This window comes from Centroberyx gerrardi, chromosome 23 (assembly GCF_048128805.1).
Source record: "Centroberyx gerrardi isolate f3 chromosome 23, fCenGer3.hap1.cur.20231027, whole genome shotgun sequence".
NCBI classification, from domain to species: domain Eukaryota; kingdom Metazoa; phylum Chordata; class Actinopteri; order Beryciformes; family Berycidae; genus Centroberyx; species Centroberyx gerrardi.
Window position 1 is genome coordinate 19,547,630 of NC_136019.1, and position 22,355 is coordinate 19,569,984.

General features: G+C 40.4%; 2 protein-coding genes and 1 long non-coding RNA gene across 3 annotated transcripts in view; all 3 read right to left on the minus strand.

Annotated features, from left to right (window-relative positions):
- Window positions 1-972: 972 nt before the first annotated feature.
- LOC144537909 (uncharacterized) lies at window positions 973-2,665 on the minus strand. Its single transcript, XR_013503919.1, has 3 exons — window positions 2,598-2,665; window positions 1,375-1,767; window positions 973-1,208 (listed from the first exon to the last, which is right to left on the minus strand). It is a non-coding gene; the product is annotated as an uncharacterized LOC144537909 (long non-coding RNA).
- A 10,269-nt stretch (window positions 2,666-12,934) lies between these two features.
- Window positions 12,935-16,873, minus strand: LOC139916940 (snaclec echicetin subunit beta-like). The gene is made up of 5 exons (XM_078281839.1): window positions 16,767-16,873; window positions 15,371-15,763; window positions 14,850-15,203; window positions 13,396-13,490; window positions 12,935-13,310 (listed from the first exon to the last, which is right to left on the minus strand). The coding sequence occupies exons 3-5, from the start codon at window positions 15,193-15,195 to the stop codon at window positions 13,167-13,169; spliced, it is 585 nt and encodes a 194-aa protein (XP_078137965.1). The 5' UTR covers window positions 15,196-15,203; window positions 15,371-15,763; window positions 16,767-16,873; the 3' UTR covers window positions 12,935-13,166.
- A 1,582-nt stretch (window positions 16,874-18,455) lies between these two features.
- The window catches only part of afap1 (actin filament associated protein 1), a 61,487-nt gene continuing 57,587 nt past the window's right edge, over window positions 18,456-22,355 (minus strand). Inside the window, exons 16-17 of the mRNA XM_071905939.2 lie at window positions 20,954-21,121; window positions 18,456-20,696 (exon numbers count right to left, since the gene is read on the minus strand). Of these exons, the coding sequence (XP_071762040.2) occupies window positions 20,670-20,696; window positions 20,954-21,121 (195 nt within the window). The 3' untranslated portion in view covers window positions 18,456-20,669. The remainder of the gene's footprint in view (window positions 20,697-20,953; window positions 21,122-22,355) is intronic.

Consider the following 22,355-nt stretch of genomic DNA (forward strand, 5'->3'; position numbering starts at 1 on the left):
TTTTTGGTAATTTTTTTAAAAGTATATTTGTACTTTGGACTCTATGATGATGCTACTCCTAATCTAGTAATATTTATAGTTTACAGCTGAAAATGGTTTGCTTTATTAAAACATGTTTTCAACTGTTTGTCTATCAGTAATGGGTGACATAGATCATAACAAAGGGCTGTAGAAAAAAAAAGGTGTTGAATGTAATCGCACTATTTTCATGCAGAATTGACTGTTCCACCCAGGGGTATAATCTATTCAAGCAGAAACTGTTAAGTGAGTGCCAAACTATTTTATTTTTAAAAAATAAATAGCTAGATTTTGTTCACTCTGTCATAGACTTCAATGGAACAGGAGCCACAAACTGGAATCCAATGGAATCTATTTTATTCAAAGCTTCAGAATGAGGTATGTTGTATCGGTATAATGTATAATGACTGGTGTTTGAGGCAAACTCTTTTTATTTTCTTATAAAATTCTATGCAATCCCTTGCAATACTGTGTGGGTGTTTACACAGAGTGTGGCATGGAGTCTATGACTGGTGGTGTATCGCTGAGCATGTGGGCCAGTTTGAGTGAAAAACGTCCAGGGCCATTTTATATTCCCAGTCTGTCCCTGACTGGAGGTACAGTATGGGATGTGGATTTCTGTGGATACAGAGCAGGCCAGATCAAAAGAGCAATCACAAGTAAAAAAAATTCTGTGTGGAGGTTGAAGTCACCTAAAAGAGTTAGAGGTGTCCCATCTTAAGAAAATCTGCTATCAGTGGTTCAACTAGAGTTTGCTGGGTTATATGAATAACAAATAACGTTTTTTTGATGCAATTCAGTATTCTATCTTCTCAACCAAAGTACAGCAAACCACTCACCAGGGAAGCTGTAGCAGACAAAGTAAAGTCTGTAATGACAAGGTATTGCTCTCCATTTGAATGAGTTCCGTTTGTTTGCAACAGCACACATCTCATTGGACAAGCTCCAATAATGTGGGTCGTCCCAGTAAGTGAAGGAGGAGTCGCTCCCATCAGACCAGCGACTCGGAGGCTCTCTGTACAGGCCAATCCAGGCCCAGTCTCCCTGTGGCACCAACTTCTGGATCTCCTGGTTCTCAGTCTGGCTCCTAACACTGGCCAAGTCTATGAAGTTCTCCTTGCAGTACCTCTGAGCACTGGACCAATTCATTCGATCATTTATAACAACAAATTGGGGATCCATCGTTGTTCCTACAGTTAGATTTTGGCAAAGAAAATGATGAGTCCTTTGGAAAGGAATTCAAACCTACCATCAAACTTAAAGAAATGCCCCAGTTCATATCTGGGCTTGGTTTAAGCTAGACTTCATAATCATCTTCATGGGCAGAAAGCAGAAAATGCTTTACTATGTTCTTACCGTTATAACAGATGAATGGATAATTTGTGTTGCAATCGTGATCACTCCATCCCCCATTGTCTCTGATGTTCACACAAAACTGACGACCCCTATAATTATCAGGTTGATTGAAGTCTATGTTCCAGTTCCTGTAGTCAGCCCCACCCTCTGGGTAGTAAGACGCATCTGAAAAAGACCACCTCCAATCAATTACATCGCGCAGGCCAATCCAGACCGACCCAACGCTACCTAATTCTTTAACTGTGTTGATGAGGTGGTTCATTTCTTCCATATTGTCTATGGTGGCCAGGTCTGTGTATTTCTCTCTGCAGTAGCTCTGGGCTTCGGTCCAGTTCTTTGGTTCAGCAACATAGTGGTACTGACGAGGAAGGCATGTGGAGAAGGTGTGCCACCCTGTGAGGACAAAGTCTGTATGAGTGCTGTGAGGCTGTAGAGCTAGGTTTGCATCCACACTCTAAAGTCTGTGTCAACATACATGGCCACAAGTTATTTACATCTTTTAACATGTCAGGTAATGTGCTTGAGTTGCTCAAACTGACATCATGGTACTTTATCTCAGAGAGAATCAGCAGTATGGTAACAAGAATAAGAAAATCACCAGGGCCGGCCCCAGGGTTTTGGTGGCCCTAAACAAGAAATGTGTGGCCCTAAACAAGAAATGTGTGGCCCTATAACACTAAACATTACACATGCGCAGCTGACCGGATAAACACATTTCCTTGCTTACAGCAGTCATCACATATGGAATGAAACTGTACAGCCCCTTTCATACCAAAGCAATGAGCTGGGTAAAAGTTAGAACTGGTGGTGTGAAAGGGTCTAACCAGGTGATCTCAGTAATGCAACCCTGGAATAGACTTTTTATTAGGCATTCAAAAAGTTGTTATAGTCTGAAAACTATTCCAAGCTTACTCAGAGGGATACAATTGTTGACAACTGTCTTGTGCAGTACAGTGTAATCTATCAAGACAAAAAAGATATAGATCATGTAAGGTTAGCTAGTTAATTATAAGCCTGTGTACTCGGATGTGTGTGTATGAGGCCTCATGTGTGGCCCTAAAAGAGCGCTTAAACTGTTTATGTCTGGGGCCGGCTCTGCAAATCACTATTGTACATAGAATTGTGTATTGTATTACAATAACACAATGCAAAGTTGTGAACAATATTATATCAGTATTATTCAGTAATATGCACAATTTGACCTTAACAAAGATTTCACTGACCTGAGAGAAAGAAGATACCCAACAAGACCTTTTCCTTCATGATGCTGGATGAGTGAACAGTTCCTCTGCGCTCTGTGCACAATGTGCTGTTGTACACCACTTTAAAGCATCTTCTACCTGTATTAATGACGCCAATAGGCAAATCAAGGGATATTTTTACACCTGCTTCTCACCTCTGCTAGTGATAACAATTGCCCGCTTTATGCAAAAACACACTTATGGTTGACTTTGTGAATAGGCTTGAACTTGAACTTGAACAGGCGCACGGAAGAGGAAGTCTTCCGCTGGCTACACCGGAAACCCCGAAATATTGGCCGTCGCCCCCAGAGTCTAATTGTCATCAGACCGATAGACAATGGGTTCCGAGATTGGTCTTTTACCAGCTTCAGCTTTGAAAAAGAGTGTTCCACTGAAGCAGCTGTAATAGGACTATAGCTGCTAGCTGGCACTTATTTGCCACAGTAACATTAGCTTCAACTAAAGCTAGATGCCTCATTTTAACTTCAAAGCTAGCTATCAATAGCTTACCAAAACCATCAATAAAATACGAGATTGATTATAAGCTAGCTAGAGAAAATAACACAAAGCTAGCTGGAAAATAGGCTACTTGCTGAATTATTTGTTTGATTTGTTGAGGCAGACAGCAGCAGTTTCACTGCATATAGATGCTGCCTGGATGTTGCAGGATGCAATTTATCTATTTTCCTTGACTGCTGCAAAATCATTTTATATCAACTTGGTAAATGAAATTTAGCCAAGTAAAAAATCCTTCATTAAAGTCTGACCTAACACCAACATAATTTCAAATCAAAATTGATTGAATAGAATGACATGAAAACTGAATGAAGCTGAATGAAAACAATTATTAAGGTACTTTTAAAGTGGCACGACCTCATCAACCTACACTTACTGTGAACACACACATGTAAACAGACAACACATGTACACACACACACACACACACACACACACACACACACATACAAACACACAGTCTGGTGCTGCCTGGCTGACAGACCAACAGGTAAACAGTGAGTCAGTGCATCAACCAGCTGTTAGGTGTCCCATTGGATGAAAAAAGTGAGGGTTTCATGTTTTACTAGGGTGCCCCACAGTAGAAAAGAGACATAATTCATTTGCATTTTTCAGTCATTTTTGCCGTAATGTCACACCAGATGGGGTTTGAGCAGCTCAAGTGCCCCTCTGGTGTGACAGTAGGGCAAAAATGAAGCATGGAAGGGGCCGGAGCCCCGGTGGTTCAACAGGTGGAACGCGTACCATTACAGTTTTTTACAATTGGTTACAAACTTTTCTCAATACTGAGTCCACTTTTTCAAAACTCTTCACACTGTTGTCTGTACCAACACGCAGCTTGGCACAACAGTTAATTTCACACCCAAAATGCACCAAAACTACCAAAACACTGCATACTTGTGTCAAAGTCAAATAATAGCACTAGTTTTCTCCAACAGCAACACTTTGTCACTCATAACACAATTACCTAAAAAACGCTAACAACAGGTAACATTACAGTAGATGCGTCATTTTATGGCAATCTTTGATGTAGTAAATAATTTTGTGCTCTATAGTTTTTTGTTGTGTGTATATATATTTTTTGTTGTTATTGTTAATTGTATAAGAAATGTGTACATTGTCTTATTTTACAATAAACAAAGTTCCCATTACAAAATACAGTAAGAATGGTACCTCTTTATAGAATGTACTACAGTATACTACAGGAACAAGTCATAGGAATGCAACAGGAAAACAGGAAAAGCTTCAATGTGCTTTTTTTTTTTTTTTTACCATAAAGTAATTCAAAAATAAAGTAGAGTAAATGAAAATTGCTGTAAGGAAAACAAAAGTCAATACTGTAATAGTTTGCTCAAAAAACAAAACAAAAAACAAAACATACAAATCATGTTACAGTAGTCCACCCGGTCTCCTGCGTTTGGCCACAGGTTTTCGTCCACATCACACCTGTATAGGTGGTAATGAGATGGGACTGAGATGAAATCACCTGTGGTTGGTCTCATTTACATAATTTCAATCAATAATTTTTCACTATTTGTCTCCATAACCATCTTTTTTTAGGATTTTGAATGTATTTCAATGGAATGGGAAGGCAAATTGCTGTCCACTTGAATGTATGTATGGTTTTGAACTTGTAAATTTAAGTTTTGAAAAGAGTATGTAAGCATTTGCAAAATGGGCTGTAGATACACATGGTTCTGCTGGTGGTCGACTTTGAGTGAGAAAAGAATTCAAGAATTCTGAAAGTTGTGGTCATTGAATGTCTTTTGTGTTAAACCAATGCATTTTGTGTTAAAGCAAGGCAAGAGTCAGTCACAGTTTGGTCCGCATACACTTCTGTTGTGTGAAGAGTTTTGAAAAAGTGAGTCTAGCATTGAGACATGCTTGTAACCAATTGTAAAAAACTGTAAAGCAGCGGCACAGGTTTGAATCTGGCCCGTGCCTCTGCTGCCTGTCATCCCCTCTCTCTGCCCTGTCTGTCCTGTCAATCTCTACTGCCCTGTCAATTAAGTTGAAAATGCCAAAAAAATTATGAAGTATTGGAAGTGGCCATTAGGGCCTGGACCTACCCTGGTTAAATGAAGGTATATAGCTAAAAAAAAACAGAAAAAAGGGGCACTTCAGCACTCACAGCGAAAAGGGCAGAGGCCTTTTGCCCCTATGCAGGAATATGAAAACTCAAGAGATGCTCTGGCCTGCTGTCAACAGACTGTTTTGAGAATGCTCAGCATGCAAATGTATTGACGCCTGCATGAAACATCATAATACATGTTTGAATAGCAAAAAATGTTGAAGTTGAAATACCCCCCTTCATCACCACATGGAAGCTCAAACTGCGAAGTGCCTTCAGCTTTAATACTAATCCACCGAGGCTAAAGCCCCTTTATAATTGGAGCATTTTCTGGTCTGTGAGATTTTCAGGTGGCTAAACCTCTTCTGAATGGACACATCTCTTTGTGCAAAGCCTTTAAAGGATATTTTATACACAATAATAATTTGGGGATGATGGTGATGCTTAGTTTAGTTTATTTGAGAATAAAAAGCAAGACAGGTGCAATAAACAAAATGCATCTCAGGTTAATTTGACAAGGATAACACAATAAAGTGGCATCAGGCAGGCAGAGACCTCAACAACAAACCAAACTAAAAACACATATAGCAAAAACAGGTTCAATTAACAATAACCCAATTAGTACAACCAAACCACACAATACCACAACAATTCAATCTGGATTATTCCTAGGCTAAATATATTTTCAAATTTTCTATGAGCCAGGTTTTGACCTGCTTTTTAAAAAGGTGTGGGTTGGCTCTACCTTTTATGTGCAGTGGGAATTAACTTATTCCAGTTCTCAGCACCACAAAACTTAAAAGAAAATTTACCGATGTTGGTTTTAAACCTAGGCAAAGATAAGTAAGTATGCAAAGTGTTAGTGAATTGGACGCAATCTCGATTAGCATGGTCCTGTGTACTAATAACTGTTATGTGGTCAAACTACTGAGATTTACATATAATATACTTTGACCAGCACTATCAGGCGGCTTTGTGCACAGTTAATGAATCACACACAGTCAACAAAGAGGTGTTTCTCAGTGGGTTTATTACTTTATGTACAGGCATGTCTGTCCCCGAGGTGGAGACTGTCTGAGAAATACAATGCAGTAGAAAACGTCTAAGGTGCAAAAACAAACACTGCTGCATGAGCAGAGTCATCTTTTGGATTTCACTCTGAAGTTTTGATTCCTCATTTCCTGTGGAGAAAATTTCTCACCAGTGACCATACTGACACCAGAATTTAATTTGGGCAAATAGAGTGAATCTACAGATGGGACGTTCTTCTCTGTTGCAGCCCCACTTCATGATTTAGATTGACGGGTGCATTTTTACATAAAAATCTTGCCTAGTGCAGCTTTAACGTTAATGCTTTAAATCATTTCTCAAATTAACATTAGATATTTGTTCTTCAAGATGTCTCGCAGCCATACCAATCCTCTTCCATTATAATTAACACTCGATTACAGTAACATGTTATTTCATGATGTTATTTGGCTGATCCTGAGAACAATCCTGCTTTTTGAAATGTGACCCTTGGTTGATCTTATTGCTTAATAGCACAAAATGGTGAGTTAAAAAAAGGTTGCCATTTCTGTATGTAGTGATACTTATACAAACACCAGCAACACTTATTTTATTTCAATAACAATGTGAATGCTATGCTCGTGTCCTCCTCAACCTCTCTCACTGTATGAACAGTTTTTAAATAAATATATTCACATTTTCTATATAAAAAAGGTAAATAAGAACAGGCTGATTTGAGGGGTGGGGCGGTTTATGTGTCGTTCTTCAGCTCCCATTCCTGTGAAACAAACACAGAGAGACACAGTTTGCATGCTGTTACATGTTTTCCTTGAATCTGTCTATGATGCGGATCAGTTTGTTTTTCATATTCTATATATATCGTATTGCGTGGGTGCATGAGGGCCTTATCTGCACATATGAGGAAAAATGCAAATATGTATTTGGTGTTGCTATTCAGTGTTATTACATTACGACCATTTCCATGCCAAAAATAAATAAATAAATAAAAATATTCAGCTTTTCCCCCAAATATTATTTTTGTCAGGGTGGAAAAGCCTCTGAAAGAGCATTTAGACCATGGGACACTAAACTATCCAGTCTGTGGCTGGTTTGAGGGAGCTGCTTCGCCTCTCCTCCGCTCTCAACACTGCCAGACAGCTTTGCTTGGCACAGCTGGTCACATCTCTGTTTCTCTACCCTGCTTCCAAACAACTCCTGAAGCAAGCTGCCCCTGTGAGTAAGAGAATCACAGTGTGGTCTGAAGAAGCTCAGTGTGTGTGACCAGTTACATCAGCACCTGCATTGATAACATAGTACCCACGTTACCCATACGTACATACCCCAATCAAAAGCCCCGGATAAACAGTCAGGTACGGCCCATGTTGCTGCTTTCAAATCAGGCAACGCTGAGGACTATAAGAAAGCAAGGTATGGCCTCCGAAGAAGAGTTAAAGATGTTAAGAAGCAGTACAGACAAAAACTGGAGGACTACTACTCTGTCTCTGATGCCCGTCATATGTGACAAGGCCTGCAACATATCACAGACTACAGGAGCAGGAGCTGTGAGGTAGCCACCATCTATGCCTCCCTACCAGACCAACTTAACATCTTCTGTGCTCGCTTCAAAGCTTCTAACACTGAGACACAGAGGACATCCCAAGCTGCTACTGGAACACAGCAGCCAACACTAACAGTCTCCTCTGCTGAAGTATACAAGACCCTGAGGAGAGTTAACCCACGCAAGGCTGGGGGCCCAGACAAAATACCCGGACGGGTCCCCTCTAGACCCCATAGCGCCCGAGAGCGCCCGTCATTTTTAAATCGTTTAAAATGTACCAAAAACTGAAAATCAAGTTATCAGCTTTGTTTTATATATACTTCAAGTTGTCATCAATGAACCGGAACCGGAAAATTTAGCTGGTGACACAGATGTTTGATTTTCCCCGGGTGTAGTCGTCCTCCACCGGTAGATCTAAAAATGGCTTCGCCGGCTAAGCGTCACGCTTTTTCAACCTTCTGGAAGCTGTCAGATTGTGCTGTGAGACAGAACCTGACCCGCCGTATGTAGTGGAAAGTTACGAAGACATTGTGAGTTGAAGTCTTTTGATCGAAATCGCTTGTTCTTGCTCGATAAAACAAGACACAAGATCACCTTCACTAAACAGCGGGACCTACCGCCGGAGACGGACGCTGTTTTCCGGGAGGCGGTACGCCGAAGAGTCGGTAGGAGGACTGGCCGGGTTGAGGCGACTTTTATCCATATAAGTTTGGCAACTTGTTCCATATTTGTTTGGCGACTACTACTGTCTGACCTTATTACTGTGTGGGTTGAGGCGCTGGAGGTTTTGTATGGATTTTGAAAGCTTATCGTTAGCCAAGATAGGAAGGATCTGTTTTGTTGTCATACTTTGAATGACACTGAAGGAGACGCCCTGCATCGCCTTGCCATGTATTTGGTACCAAATTAAAGGGAAAGTTGTCTTTTTTTAAATGGAAAAACTTGTGATTGTCAATTTCTTTTTATTTTTTAGATATAGCTGTTTGTTTGGAATGAGCAAGAAAATGCTGATTTAAGTGAGAATTCCCAGTGAACTGCAGCAACATTCTAGAATTGTACTGGGGTCTAGAGGGTTAAGGTGTGTGCATCAGAACTGGCAGACATCTTCACTGATACCTTCAAACTATCCCTTACCCAGGCCACTGTCCCCACCTGCTTCAAAACAACCACTATCATTCCAGTCCCAAAGAAAAAGCCAGTGACTTGTCTGAATGACTATAGGCCAGTAGCACTCACTCCAATAATTATGAAGTGTTTTGAGCGGGTAGTCCTAGCCCACATCCAGAACAATATACCGTACACATTAGACCCCCTGCAGTTTGCTTATCGCTCACATAGGTCCACAGAGGATGCTATTTCCACTAGGGATGCACCGATACAGTTTTTTTACTGCCGATCCGATAACGATACCAGAATTTTGAGTATCAACCGATACCGAGTACCGATCCGATATTGACCCCTTTTTTTCTTCTGTAATTACACAGCTGCATACAACATGTAAATAATATGGGAACAATCATTTTATTGTTAAAAAAAAGAAAAGCAGCAGGCCAAAAGAACTGACCAAAATAGGAATGACAGTTCCTAGGATATATAAAAGACTGCTGCAATATAGGGATACAGTGCAAAAAAACTCACAAAAGTGCAAAAGAGCAATAAACTGACCAGTGCATACTGCTACAAAACAATATTGAAACAACCATACAGCCTTTGCTTATATTTTTTTTCCTCTTCTTTAGTGTGAATAACTGACAGAAAAAGTACTGCTACACATAGGCTTTTTCTGGGCATAACATCCAGTGTGTGCCAAGTCTAGTCTAGTTTTAATCACTTAAGGACAAGGGGCAGGTTTTTCTTCAGAAACAGAAGCATCTCACCTCTCTCTGCTGTCAGCCTGTTCCTCCGTTCACTGACAGTGTTGACAGTCACTGACCCTGACGCACGCACAGGTCGCGTCAGCGTCATCAGCGTGGTAGCATTAGCTTTAGCCCCCATCTCCAAAAAGCTTTGTTTTGTGAAAACGGAAGACTTAATTGAAACCTTTATGGTGGCGTGTACATGATACTAAGCCCAAGGACACTCGATGTAAGTTTGAGCTAAGGAGCAGGCGTTTGGAAGGCGTCGCCAGATGACGTTCTTGGTAAAGTGAGTTGGATAAAGATCTTTGGGACGCTAGTAATGGCATAGCCATCAAGTAATACCATAGCCATCTAGCATCCCTTTGGGGCTAAAATAATTCCCAACCGCTGACATGTTTACATCAGCACATTGCCTGCACGCTCGCTTTCTTTTTCCAACTTCTTCACTCACTTGTGTCGCGTCACGTGCAAACTCAGGCATGTTTTACGGCAGGCGACTACGCCCGTTTATTACTCTGGGGGCTCAAACTGATTGCTCTGGATCGGATCGGATTATAACGTTAGCTGCCACCGATGTCCGATCCAGCATTTTAGGCCAATATCGGCCCGATACCGATACCAAGTATCGGATCGGTGCATCCCTAATTTCCACAGCCATCCACACAGCCCTCTCCCATTTGGAAAAAAGGGAAAGTTATGTATGAATGCTGTTTGTAATCTACTGTATAGCTCGGCATTCAACACAATCACCCCTTCCAAACTCACAGACAAACTGTACAGCTGTGGCTTGGCCCCCACTCTCTGTGACTGGATCTTGGACTTTCTCACAGGCAGACCCCAGTTTGGGAATCTCACCTCCAGGACAATAGAGATGAACACCGCCACTCCCCAGGGATGAGTACTCAGCCCCATGCTCTACAGTCTGTCCACCCACAACTGTGTTGCCACCCATGATAACAACATGATCATTAAATTTGCTGACGACATCACGGTTATAGGCATGATTACGGGAGGCGGCAGACCTAGTGTCATGGTGTGATGAGAACAAGCTATCCATGAACGTGAGCAAGACAGTTTCTACCCCCAGGCCATTAGACTGATGAACAGCTCCCACCTGGTCTTGGCCTTCCTGAGGACGTGTCCCCGGACTGGCGAGGCCTTCTGGCCGCCCTGCCCGGCCGCACCGTTTCAAGCCAGGAGGGTAAGCTGTCCCTCTAGTCAATTGTTTTTGATTCCAATAGCAAATTAAAAAATTATTGGGTTGTCACATCAAAACATCTTTATTAAAACTATTTTTGGCTTATTTTTTCAATAGTTTTTCGCATAACATTAATAGTAAACAAGAACAGTAGTAAAACGTTCTTGCATGTCATTTTGCAAGCCAACCTGAGCTAAATGTGACATTGCTTGACATTACAAGTAACATTACTTGCAAAGTCTTGAAAATAAAAGATTCAAAGCCAAATTATTTAAAAATGGACATTGCTGCAAACTAAATGCAAATGTTTTTCGTAAACAAACTGCTATCCAGCAGCAACAAATAGGCTTTGTGTACACTCTAGGCTATTAAACATTCATTTCAATATTCCCCTACAACTCAATATTCCATGACTTAACTTTTTTTTATTGAACCAAGCCCTAATAAAGGCTAAAGTGGCTACTTGTTGGAATTAAACATGTTAAAATCACACATAGGCAACACAAACTAGACTTAGGAACATGGAAACAAAATATAATAGGGACTTTGATGGAATGTTTACCACCTCGTCTGTCTACTTAATTCTTGCACAGCTAGCTGTGAAGCCACACCTACTCAATATTCCATCTATCCAGGCTGCAGGGAAATACAAAATACAACTCTACTCTTTAAAGGCCACACATTCTCATGACACCTTAACTGAATCAGTTGTTCAAGAGTAGACTTGGAGCTAAAAGTTGCAGGACAGGGCGTCCTTGAGGACTGCATTCAGAAACACTGCTCTATATTGTTCAAGATAATAAATTAATTAATAATTAATACATTAAGAAATTAATAAATTGCACAGTTATTCGTTAAAATGCTATTGTTAATATCCGAAATCAACAAGGTGGTAAGTTGAACAACTGGCTCATTTTACTCCTTGGCTTTTGGCTCAATTTACCCCATAGCCACCTTTATTAAAACAAAAAAAAACAAAAAAAAACAAAAAAGGTCTACACACTAGTTCACTGCTAACATTTTGCTATTGCATTAATGTAGTTTTAGTCCTTGGTAGTAGACCAACATTTGTTGTATATATGTTTGCATGTAGCTAAATTGGTATTGTGATAATAATAATGTGATATTGACAACCATTAAAAAATGAATGTAAAAAAGTTACTTTTTGTTGCAAAACACATTATGAGCATAAATGTACTTACTACTTGTCCTTTGTGGCTGGTTCCATCGCAGCCATGTTGAAATGGAAGTCCCTTCCTAAATGCCTGGTCACATGACACATAGTGCTTACCATTGCTAGGACACAGGGGGTGGTTCAACTTACCCACTGGCTCATCTTACCCCTCTATCCCCTACCTGACCAGCTGATGGCTGCTGCAGCAACGCTGACGAGCTAGCCTATAGCCTTCCTCCTCCTCCTCCTCTGCCTCTCTAACCCCAACCACAATCCCTTCACTGTTAACTGGAAAGAATTTAATTGTCTTATCTACGATATTTACATTTAGACACGACTACGTATATGGATATTTTTGATACACATTACTAATGATGTAAGCAGTGCTGTCTTGAAGGTATAATATATATTGGACAGCAACTGAACAAGTCTACAGACTCTGAACTAAAGGCCTTTAGGGACTACAGAGGTCACTGAAGAGCACAGACTTCAATCAATGCTACTATTATTGGCAAGATCACCATTTGGTCGGTCTTGTATTTGATACAAGCAAACAGCAGATGGCACCCATCCATTCTGATTCACACGTTACTCATCTTTTGTACATATTCTGCTCATGTTCAGCTTGTTCTTAGTTTTCTAGTGATGTGTCGTCTTTTTATCATGTTCCCCTTTAACAAAGGGGAAAGTGGGAATTTCAATAGTCCAATATATTCATGAAGGACTTTCACAACTGATGGCACAGACCATGTGAATTTGACCACACTGTTACATTTTTTTCCCTTGTTTGTTTGTTTTGTTGATTTTGGTATAAAGAAATGTCAAAGCATCCTCATCAGGAAGCGTAGTGCACTTAACCTGCATCCTGGAATAAATCACTCCCATAACTGTATGTTTATTGTTTTATTTTCAAATTTCACAAACATGAAGCTGGTTACAAAGCGTCGGCTTGTAATTATGGTTTATTCAGGAGATGATTTCATGAAAACTCACAATAACATTGATGATGAAAGACCAAACTCTAGACAGGCTACACATTCAAGGCTATGGTTAAGTATTCATTATTCTGAAAACTACATGGTATATTCTGTTTAGTAGCAGTAATAGAAAGAACATTCACAGTGAAAATCACACTACACTCAGCAAATCTTAAGTTGGGTTAAAATTTCAAAGGTCACTCTTTTCTTGCCACTTCCTTTTTTCTTTCTCATCAGGACTTTTTTCCTCCTTGTGGAAGACTTTTCCATCAGGTTGCTCTCGCCACTTCAGGACCACTCCAGTCACCCCTTGGTCCTTCAGTCTGTCCTGGAGCTGCAGGACACATACAGTAACTAATTTTACACACAAGGCTTTTGGAACACCCAACATTCATTAGATCCCATGTGAGAAGACTTGCCTTTTGTAAGATGTCTGCCTTCACAGCAGGGTCATTCAGATCCACAGAGGAGTCCTCCGGCTTTATCTTCAGCTTAAATATCTGCTTCATTTGCGCTTATAGGGACAAAGATAGAAGGAGAAGAGGAACAAAATATGCTGTGGGAACAAATACAATGGCATGGTGTTGCGAGTCTTTTAAATGTAAATGCTGTCTAAAGCATGAACAAATCATTTATAACATGAAGAGTTAGATGTTCATGGTCAGTATAGGGTATGGCTGGACCATGGAACATCTCTCTCTCTCTCTCTCTCTTTTAAAAAGACGACACATCACTAGAAAACTAAGAACAAGCTGAACATGAGCAGAATATGTACAAAAGATGAACATCTCTCTCTCTCCCTCTCTCTCTCTCTCTCCCCCAGCATGGCTATCCATCATGTCTCTCTCCTCCCTGTGTCCCTGAGTAACCTTTGTTTGTTTGGAGACCATTTTTCTGACCCCGGTGCTGCTGCTTGGCTGGATAAACAGTTGGTTTACAACTGTTGTTAAATCTTAACAGTTTTTTTTAATTTGTTAGTATAAGTTACATTTACATTTGATATTATTTATATACATTTTTTGGTAATTTTTTTAAAAGTATATTTGTACTTTGGACTCTATGATGATGCTACTCCTAATCTAGTAATATTTATAGTTTACAGCTGAAAATGGTTTGCTTTATTAAAACATGTTTTCAACTGTTTGTCTATCAGTAATGGGTGACATAGATCATAACAAAGGGCTGTAGAAAAAAAAAGGTGTTGAATGTAATTGCACTATTTTCATGCAGAATTGACTGTTCCACCCAGGGGTATAATCTATTCAAGCAGAAACTGTTAAGTGAGTGCCAAACTATTTTATTTTTAAAAAATAAATAGCTAGATTTTGTTCACTCTGTCATAGACTTCAATGGAACAGGAGCCACAAACTGGAATCCAACGGAATCTATTTTATTCAAAGCTTCAGAATGAGGTATGTTGTATCGGTATAATGTATAATGACTGGTGTTTGAGGCAAACTCTTTTTATTTTCTTATAAAATTCTATGCAATCCCTTGCAATACTGTGTGGGTGTTTACACAGAGTGTGGCATGGAGTCTATGACTGGTGGTGTATCGCTGAGCATGTGGGCCAGTTTGAGTGAAAAACGTCCAGGGCCATTTTATATTCCCAGTCTGTCCCTGACTGGAGGTACAGTATGGGATGTGGATTTCTGTGGATACAGAGCAGGCCAGATCAAAAGAGCAATCACAAGTAAAAAAAATTCTGTGTGGAGGTTGAAGTCACCTAAAAGAGTTAGAGGTGTCCCATCTTAAGAAAATCTGCTATCAGTGGTTCAACTAGAGTTTGCTGGGTTATATGAATAACAAATAACGTTTTTTTGATGCAATTCAGTATTCTATCTTCTCAACCAAAGTACAGCAAACCACTCACCAGGGAAGCTGTAGCAGACAAAGTAAAATCTGTAATGACAAGGTATTGCTCTCCATTTGAATGAGTTCCGTTTGTTTGCAACAGCACACATCTCATTGGACAAGCTGTAATAAGGTGGGTCATCCCAGTAAGTGAAGGAGGAGTCGCTCCCGTCAGACCAGCGACTCGGAGGCTCTCTGTACAGGCCAATCCAGGCCCAGTCTCCCTGTGGCACCAACTTCTGGATCTCCTGGTTCTCAGTCTGGCTCCTAACACTGGCCAAGTCTATGAAGTTCTCCTTGCAGTACCTCTGAGCACTGGACCAATTCATTCGATCATTCACAACAACAAATTCAGGATCCGTCATTGTTGTTCCTACAATTAGATTTTGGCAAAGAAAATGAGTGATGAGTCCTTTGGAAAGGAAACCAAACCTACCATCAAACTTAAAGAAATGCCCCAGTTCAGATTTGGGCTTGATTTAAGCTAGACTTCATAACCATCTTCATGGGAGCAGAAATTGTGCTTTACTATGTTCTTACCTTTTTAACAGATGAATGGATAATTTGTGTTGCAATCGTCATCATACCATCCCCCATTGTCTCCAATGTTCACACAGAACTGACGACTCCCATTATTATCAGGTTGATAGCTGCTCGTCTCCCAGTTCCTGTAGTCAGCCCCACCCTCTGTGTAGTAAGATGCATCTGAAAAAGACCACCTCCAATCAATTACATCGCGCAGGCCAATCCAGATGTACCCAAAATAATCTGAAGATGGAACTGTGTTAATGAGTTGGTTCATTTCTTCCATATTGTCTATGGTGGCCAGGTCTGTGTATTTCTCTCTGCAGTAGCTCTGGGCTTCGGTCCAGTTCTTTGGTTCAGCAACATAGTGGTACTGACGAGGAAGGCATGTGGAGAAGGTGTGCCACCCTGTGAGGACAAAGTCTGTATGAGTGCTGTGAGGCTGTAGAGCTAGGTTTGCATCCACACTCTAAAGTCTGTGTCAACATACATGCCCACTAGTTATTAACATCTTTTAACATGTCAGGTAATGTGCTTGAGTTGCTCAAACTGACATCATGGTACTTTCTCTCAGAGAGAATCAGCAGTATGGTAACAAGAATAAGAAAATCACCAGGGCCGGCCCCAGGGTTTTGGCCTCCTTAAACAAGAAATGTGTGGCCCTATAACACTAAACATTACACATGCGCAGCTGACCGGATAAACACATTTCCTTGCTTACAGCAGTCATCACATATGGAATTAAACTGTACAGCCGGTTTCATACCAAAGCAATGAGCTGGGTAAAAGTTAGAACTGGTGGTGTGAAAGGGTCTAACCAGGTGATCTCAGTAATGCAACCCTGGAATAGACTTTTTATTAGGCATTCAAAAAGTTGTTATAGTCTGAAAACTATTCCAAGCTTACTCAGAGGGATACAATTGTTGACAACTGTCTTGTGCATTACAGTGTACTCTATCAAGACAAAAAAAAAAAATCATCATGCTAGGTTAGCTAGTTAATTATAAGCCTGTGTGCACGGATGTGTGTGTATAGAGCTCAAACCTGGGTAACCTAAATGTAATTCAGTTTCATAAGTATCATTCAGCAACAATATTATAGCCTACTTTCTATGCCTGTTCATTATTATATTGATAACTGAAGACCTTGCTTTCCTGTATGATTTCACTGCAACAGTAGATCTATACACTCAGATCCTCAAATCCTTGATTATAAGGCCCCATGATGGACCACAGACGTGTGTGGCCCTAAAACAGCACTTAAACTGTTTATGTCTGGGGCCGGCTCTGCAAATCACTATTGTACATAGAATTGTGTATTGTATTACAATAACACAATACAAAGTTGTGTACAATATTATATCAGTATTGTTCAGTAATATGCACAATTTGACCTTAAAGATTTCATTGACCTGAGAGAAAGAAGATACCCAACAAGACCTTTTCCTTCATGATGCTGGATGAGTGAACAGTTCCTCTGCGCTCTGTGCACAATGTGCTGTTGTACACCACTTTAAAGCATCTTCTACCTGTATTAATGATGCCAATAGGCAAATCAATTTTTCCAGAGCCACACCTTTGTCATGGGCAGTGACACATTCATTTGGAATGAATCTTCCATCCAGCTGAAACATGACTTAGTGTATTAGTGTATAGAAAATGTTATCTTATCCATAAAACTTCATAAGTTGACTTTCCCAAGTAGAAGTTGTGTGATGATTATGTTTTGAGATCCAACACCAAGAGGACAATGGAATCATCTCACATAAGCTTATCAATCATCAGTCAGTAGTTCAGAGAATAAGCTTTTACACAGTTCAAGATGAACTGTGTAAAAGACTCCTGAGGATTGTGGGTCAAATCCTTAAAGGGTAAGTTCTGTGATTTTGGCCCTACATATAATTTGAGTCTTACATACAGCGCCATGAAAAAGTGTGTGCACCCGTTGAGTTTTTGCACAATTTGTTGGGCTACAAAATTATTTTAAAATGAAAACAAAAAATGTTTTCGTCGTCTGAGATCTATACAACGTTTTCTATTACACTAAGGAGAAAATTCAAATAAATGAAAAATAGTTTGTGCAAAGGTAAATACACCCCTTGTTTCATTAGAGCTAAATTGTGTCACTGACAATATTTGACCAACATTTCATATCTTTTGCTGCTCAGATGTCATACTTAGATTGTTGCTATAGGTTTCAAACATTATTTGCCATTCAATATTGCAGTTACTCTTCCTTTTTAGCCAACAAAAGCTGATAACAGGTCTCAATGGAATCTCAATGGATTTCAGGGTGTGGGATGGATTCACCTCAGAAAACATGAGTATAGTGTGGAATGTGAGGTTCACTTATGGATGGCATTGGGGTCCAGGTCTTCATGTTTCAAAGAACAAATAAAATAAATACATGAAAATGAATACATTTAAAAAATCACTTGGATGCACTTTCACTGGAGTTTGTCCTGTCCAGTGTCTGAGAAGATAAACTCCAGTGAAACTGCACCTGTTATCCATTGCTACAGAAATGGATCAGGCATAATATTGTTGTCTGCCCCTATGCAGGAATATGAAAACTCAAGAGATGCTCTGGCCTGTTGTCAACAGACTGTGTTGAGAATGCTCAGCATGCAAATGTATTGACGCCTGCATGAAAAATCATAATACATATTTGAATAGTAAGCTCATGAAAATGTTGAAGTTCGACAAGAGTAATATGTAAGCAAATACCCCCCTTCATCACCACCTGGAAGCTCAAACTGCTAAGTGCCTTCAGCTTCAATACTAATCCACCGAGGCTAAAGCCCCTTTATAATTGGAGCGTTTTCTGGTTTGATGTGAGATTTTCAGGTGGCTAAACCTCTTCTGAATGGACACATCTCTTTGTGCAAAGCCTTTAAAGGATATTTTATACACAATAATCATTTGGGGATGATGGTGTTGTAAAGTGTTAGTGAATTGGCCGCAATTTCGATTAGCATGGCCCTGTGTACAAATAACTGTTATGTGGTCAAATTACTGAGATTTACATATAATATACTTTGACCAGCACTATCAGGCAGCTTTGTGCACAGTTAATGAATCACACACAATCAACAAAGAGGTGTTTCTCAGTGGGTTTATTACTTTATGTACAGGCATGTCTGTCCCCGAGGCGGAGACTGTCCGAGAAATACAATGTAGAAAGTAGAAAACGTCTAAGGTGCAAAAACAAACACTGCTGCATGAGTCCCTACCAGAACCCCCCCCCCTCCCCTCCCCCTGCCATCCCCCACCAAAGCTATGTACAGTGGGTTCACATTTATTGACATTGTACATCCTGCTCAGATAAAAGCCGCACGGAGCCGAGAGGGAATCAAATCGAACTGAATGGTTTTTTTTTTAGATACAACTCCCCTATGCCTCCGTCTTCATGCCGACATGCAGACTACGCTCTAGCTTGCAGACTTGTGGGGGAATCCGTCTGAAAGCAAGGAGGGGATAGAAGATATTTACATGACTAAAATGGCGCCCGTGTACCGTATGTAGCCTTGATTTCCCAACCCTATCCCACGATACACCAGGGAATGAACGCATTTAGTAAGTGAGCTTACAAGCAGCAGTGCATCCTAATGCTACTTTTAGCATCAATCCCAACAAAGCACCTCGGTACACTTAGCAGTGTGAACATGGAAATATTGCGTTGGCAGTGGAGACGCTGTATGGTAAAGCCATTACCAAAAAAACAAAAAGCACCATAAAAAATATGTGACATTGATTAGTGTGTTTGTGTGTGTGTATATATATATATATATATATATATATACACACATATAGCAGGCTGAACATCTAGGTCACAGTCTCTGATTTAGCAGAACACACAGCAATTTGGAGTTTACAGCAAGTGTTTCTATTTCAGTCAGTGTATTGATGATGGGTTTGGAATGTGCCTTGGAGACATTTACACACGCACACACACACGCACACACACACACACACACACACACACACACACACACACAGATCACAGGGCTACAGTAGACCAGTGGCGTGATTAGAAGAGCTGGACTGAGACTCTTGGATGAGGAAGCACAAGTCATGGCGGCCACATCATTTGAGGTTTCAGAGTTTTCCAACGGCGGACGCCAAATCTAAGGCCAGCCACGCCTAAGCCTGACCTGCCCGGCTTCCCAACGGCAAACACACACCAAGCCGGCGTCCCAACAGCCTAATGACAGCCATCCATCATCAAACCAGGGGCACCATTTAACGAAGCACGATTACTCTTGTTAGCCAGATAGAGTAACAGTGACACAGAATCACAGTTAAAGCCGCACTAAGCCACATCGCACGTTGGCGGCCCCAAATGGCAGCGGGAGGTAACTGTTTGAATTTGGAGGACTTCATTACCCAGGAATCCTGTAAGGTGACGTCAGTAAACTGGATTTCTTCCTCTTAGTGGCTTCAAGAAGTTCAGCCAGAGTTGGTGAGTCCAGCTTTCTCTGGACAGAGCACTCACTCACTGCTGTTTAGGAGACTCTTTAGGATTTCATTCTTAAGTTTTGATTCCTCATTTCCTGTGTGTTGTTGCCTAGTGCAGCTTTAACACTTAATGCTTTAAATCATTTCTCAAATTAACATTGGATGTTTGTTCTTCAAGATGTCTTTTAGTCATACCAATCCACCTCCCGTTATAATTAACACTCGATTAACATGTTATTTCAAGATGTTATTTGGTTGATCCTGAGAACAATCCTGCTTTTTGAAATGTGAAACTTAGTGGAGCGGTGCAGTGTCTTTCTTAATGCCGTCGCCCCTGAATGAGAGCTATTCACTGCGTAGGAAATGGGAGTCTATGGAGCGCCACAAACGCTACACAACAACTTTAAATATATCAACATAAATAAACAAAGGGAAGCTAGTATTTCCTTTAAACATTTACAAATAAATACTTGGTTTTGACCTTTGACCTTTTTGAACCCAAGCTGTGAATCTGCTGAAACAAACTGAGTGAAAAGAAAACTTAAAAAGAAGAGTGATACACTGCTTGAAAAGAAAGTACAGCGGACAACACAAGTTGCACAACTTAGTACACTAAGCATGCTCAATAGTATAAAATGGTAAGTTAAAAAAAGGTTGTCATTTCTGTATGTTGTGAAACTAAAACCAGCAACACTTATTTTCTTTCAGTAACAATGTGAATGCTATGCTTGTGTCCTCCTAAACCTCTCTCACTGTATGAACAGTTTTTAAATAAATATATACACATTTTCTTAAAAAAAAAAAAAAAAAAAGATAAAAGGTAAATAAGAACAGGCTGATTTGAGGGGTGGGGCGGTTTATGTGCCGGTCTTCAGCTCCCATTCCTGTGAAACAAACACAGAGACAGTTTGCATGTTGTTACATGATACCTTGCATTTGTCTAAGATGCGGATCAGTTTGTTTTTCATATTCTATATATCGATCTATCGGTGCACCTCTAATAAATACGTACTCAAACAAACTCCTATCAGAGGTGGACGACACTGACTGGCTGATTTTCAATAAAAGGCCGATACTGGCCTGATATATTAGTAAACTATTATATATCGGTGTAGCCCTAGTGTGCACCGTGACCTCTGACCTTGGCCTTCCTGAGGACGTGTCCCCGGACTGGCGAGGCCTTCTGGCCGCCCTGCTGCCGGCGGAGCAGCGAGGCGCTGTTGACCGGCAGCGAGCAGGACTCGGTGTCGCTGGTATCGCAGCTGGAGAAGGGAGAGGACTCCTGGGTCCGTCGCAGCACCACGGGTGACTACACACGCACACACAGAAAGAAAGAAATGATTCAGCTATGTTGGTACAATGCTATGTTGGTTGTTGGTACAATTTGGTTTCTGAACTGCTGAGCAGACCGTTTCAAGTTAGTTACATGATATCCTGTGTATTGGTAAAAGGGAAATTTTGTGATCATTTTTTCGTGAGGAAATTTAATTGTGAAAATAGATGAAAGATGAGCGTAAAGAAACACATTGAACCGAACATCAGAAATGACTCCATTAGAAGCCTTCAAGAATCAAGTATCGTAGCACAGGAGATCTCATTTACATGTCTGCACACAGTTCTGTATGTTCTTAAAGCTGTATTACTGATAATGTGAACAGCTTGTGATGCACATCCACTTCTAACAGCAACAAAGAAACCATATCTTTACTTATTTATCTGTAGTGTTCTCAGTATGTGCTCTTGTAGTAGTTACTTGTTTCAGTACTCTGTATACAGTACGCTCTATTATCTATATCCTCTCTGTTGCAATGACCCAGTTTCCTCACAGGAATCATTCAAATTTATTCAAATCTGATGTGAGACCTGTGTACCTCTTATGTTTGTACGGTCGGGTTACCTGAGTTAAGTTAGCGTCAACTGACCAGATATCAAAACACCACTAAACAACACTCATGCTATTTCTCTAGGCTTTACACATAAAGGCCGCATTAACTGCAGGCTAAACATGAAAAAGTCACAACATTCGGGTCATATTCGTTTGTTCCAGCCTGATCTCTTGAAATGATGTGAAATGAGCACAATGTCTTAAAATGCAAATATGTGCTCCGTGCACAAAAAGTGAGAGAAATGTGTTTTCCCACCAGGAAAGGGTTTTGTGAAGCAGGCACGACTATAAACTGATGTAGTATGACATGGAAATAATGCAGTAGAAAGTAAGGGTGTAGTGGTCAGGGTGGTGGATGGGCGTAAGCCTTTGCCTTCAATTCTGAAGACCCAGGTTCCATTCCCAATTCATACCAAGAAGATTTCTACTGAGTGAAGTTCAAATTTTTTTAGTTTTTCTTATTTAACCATGGCAAACCTTGACCATTTTTTTGCTCGCCTAAACTTAACCGTTAGCAATAAAATGCCGTCTCCAATTCAAGCTTTTGACACAATTTGTGGTGGAGGAACATAAAGTTCACATAATTTGTGTCCACAACACGTAGTCTATGTTTCAGAGTTCGTGCTCATTTCACAATTTTTCATGAGATCACGTAATG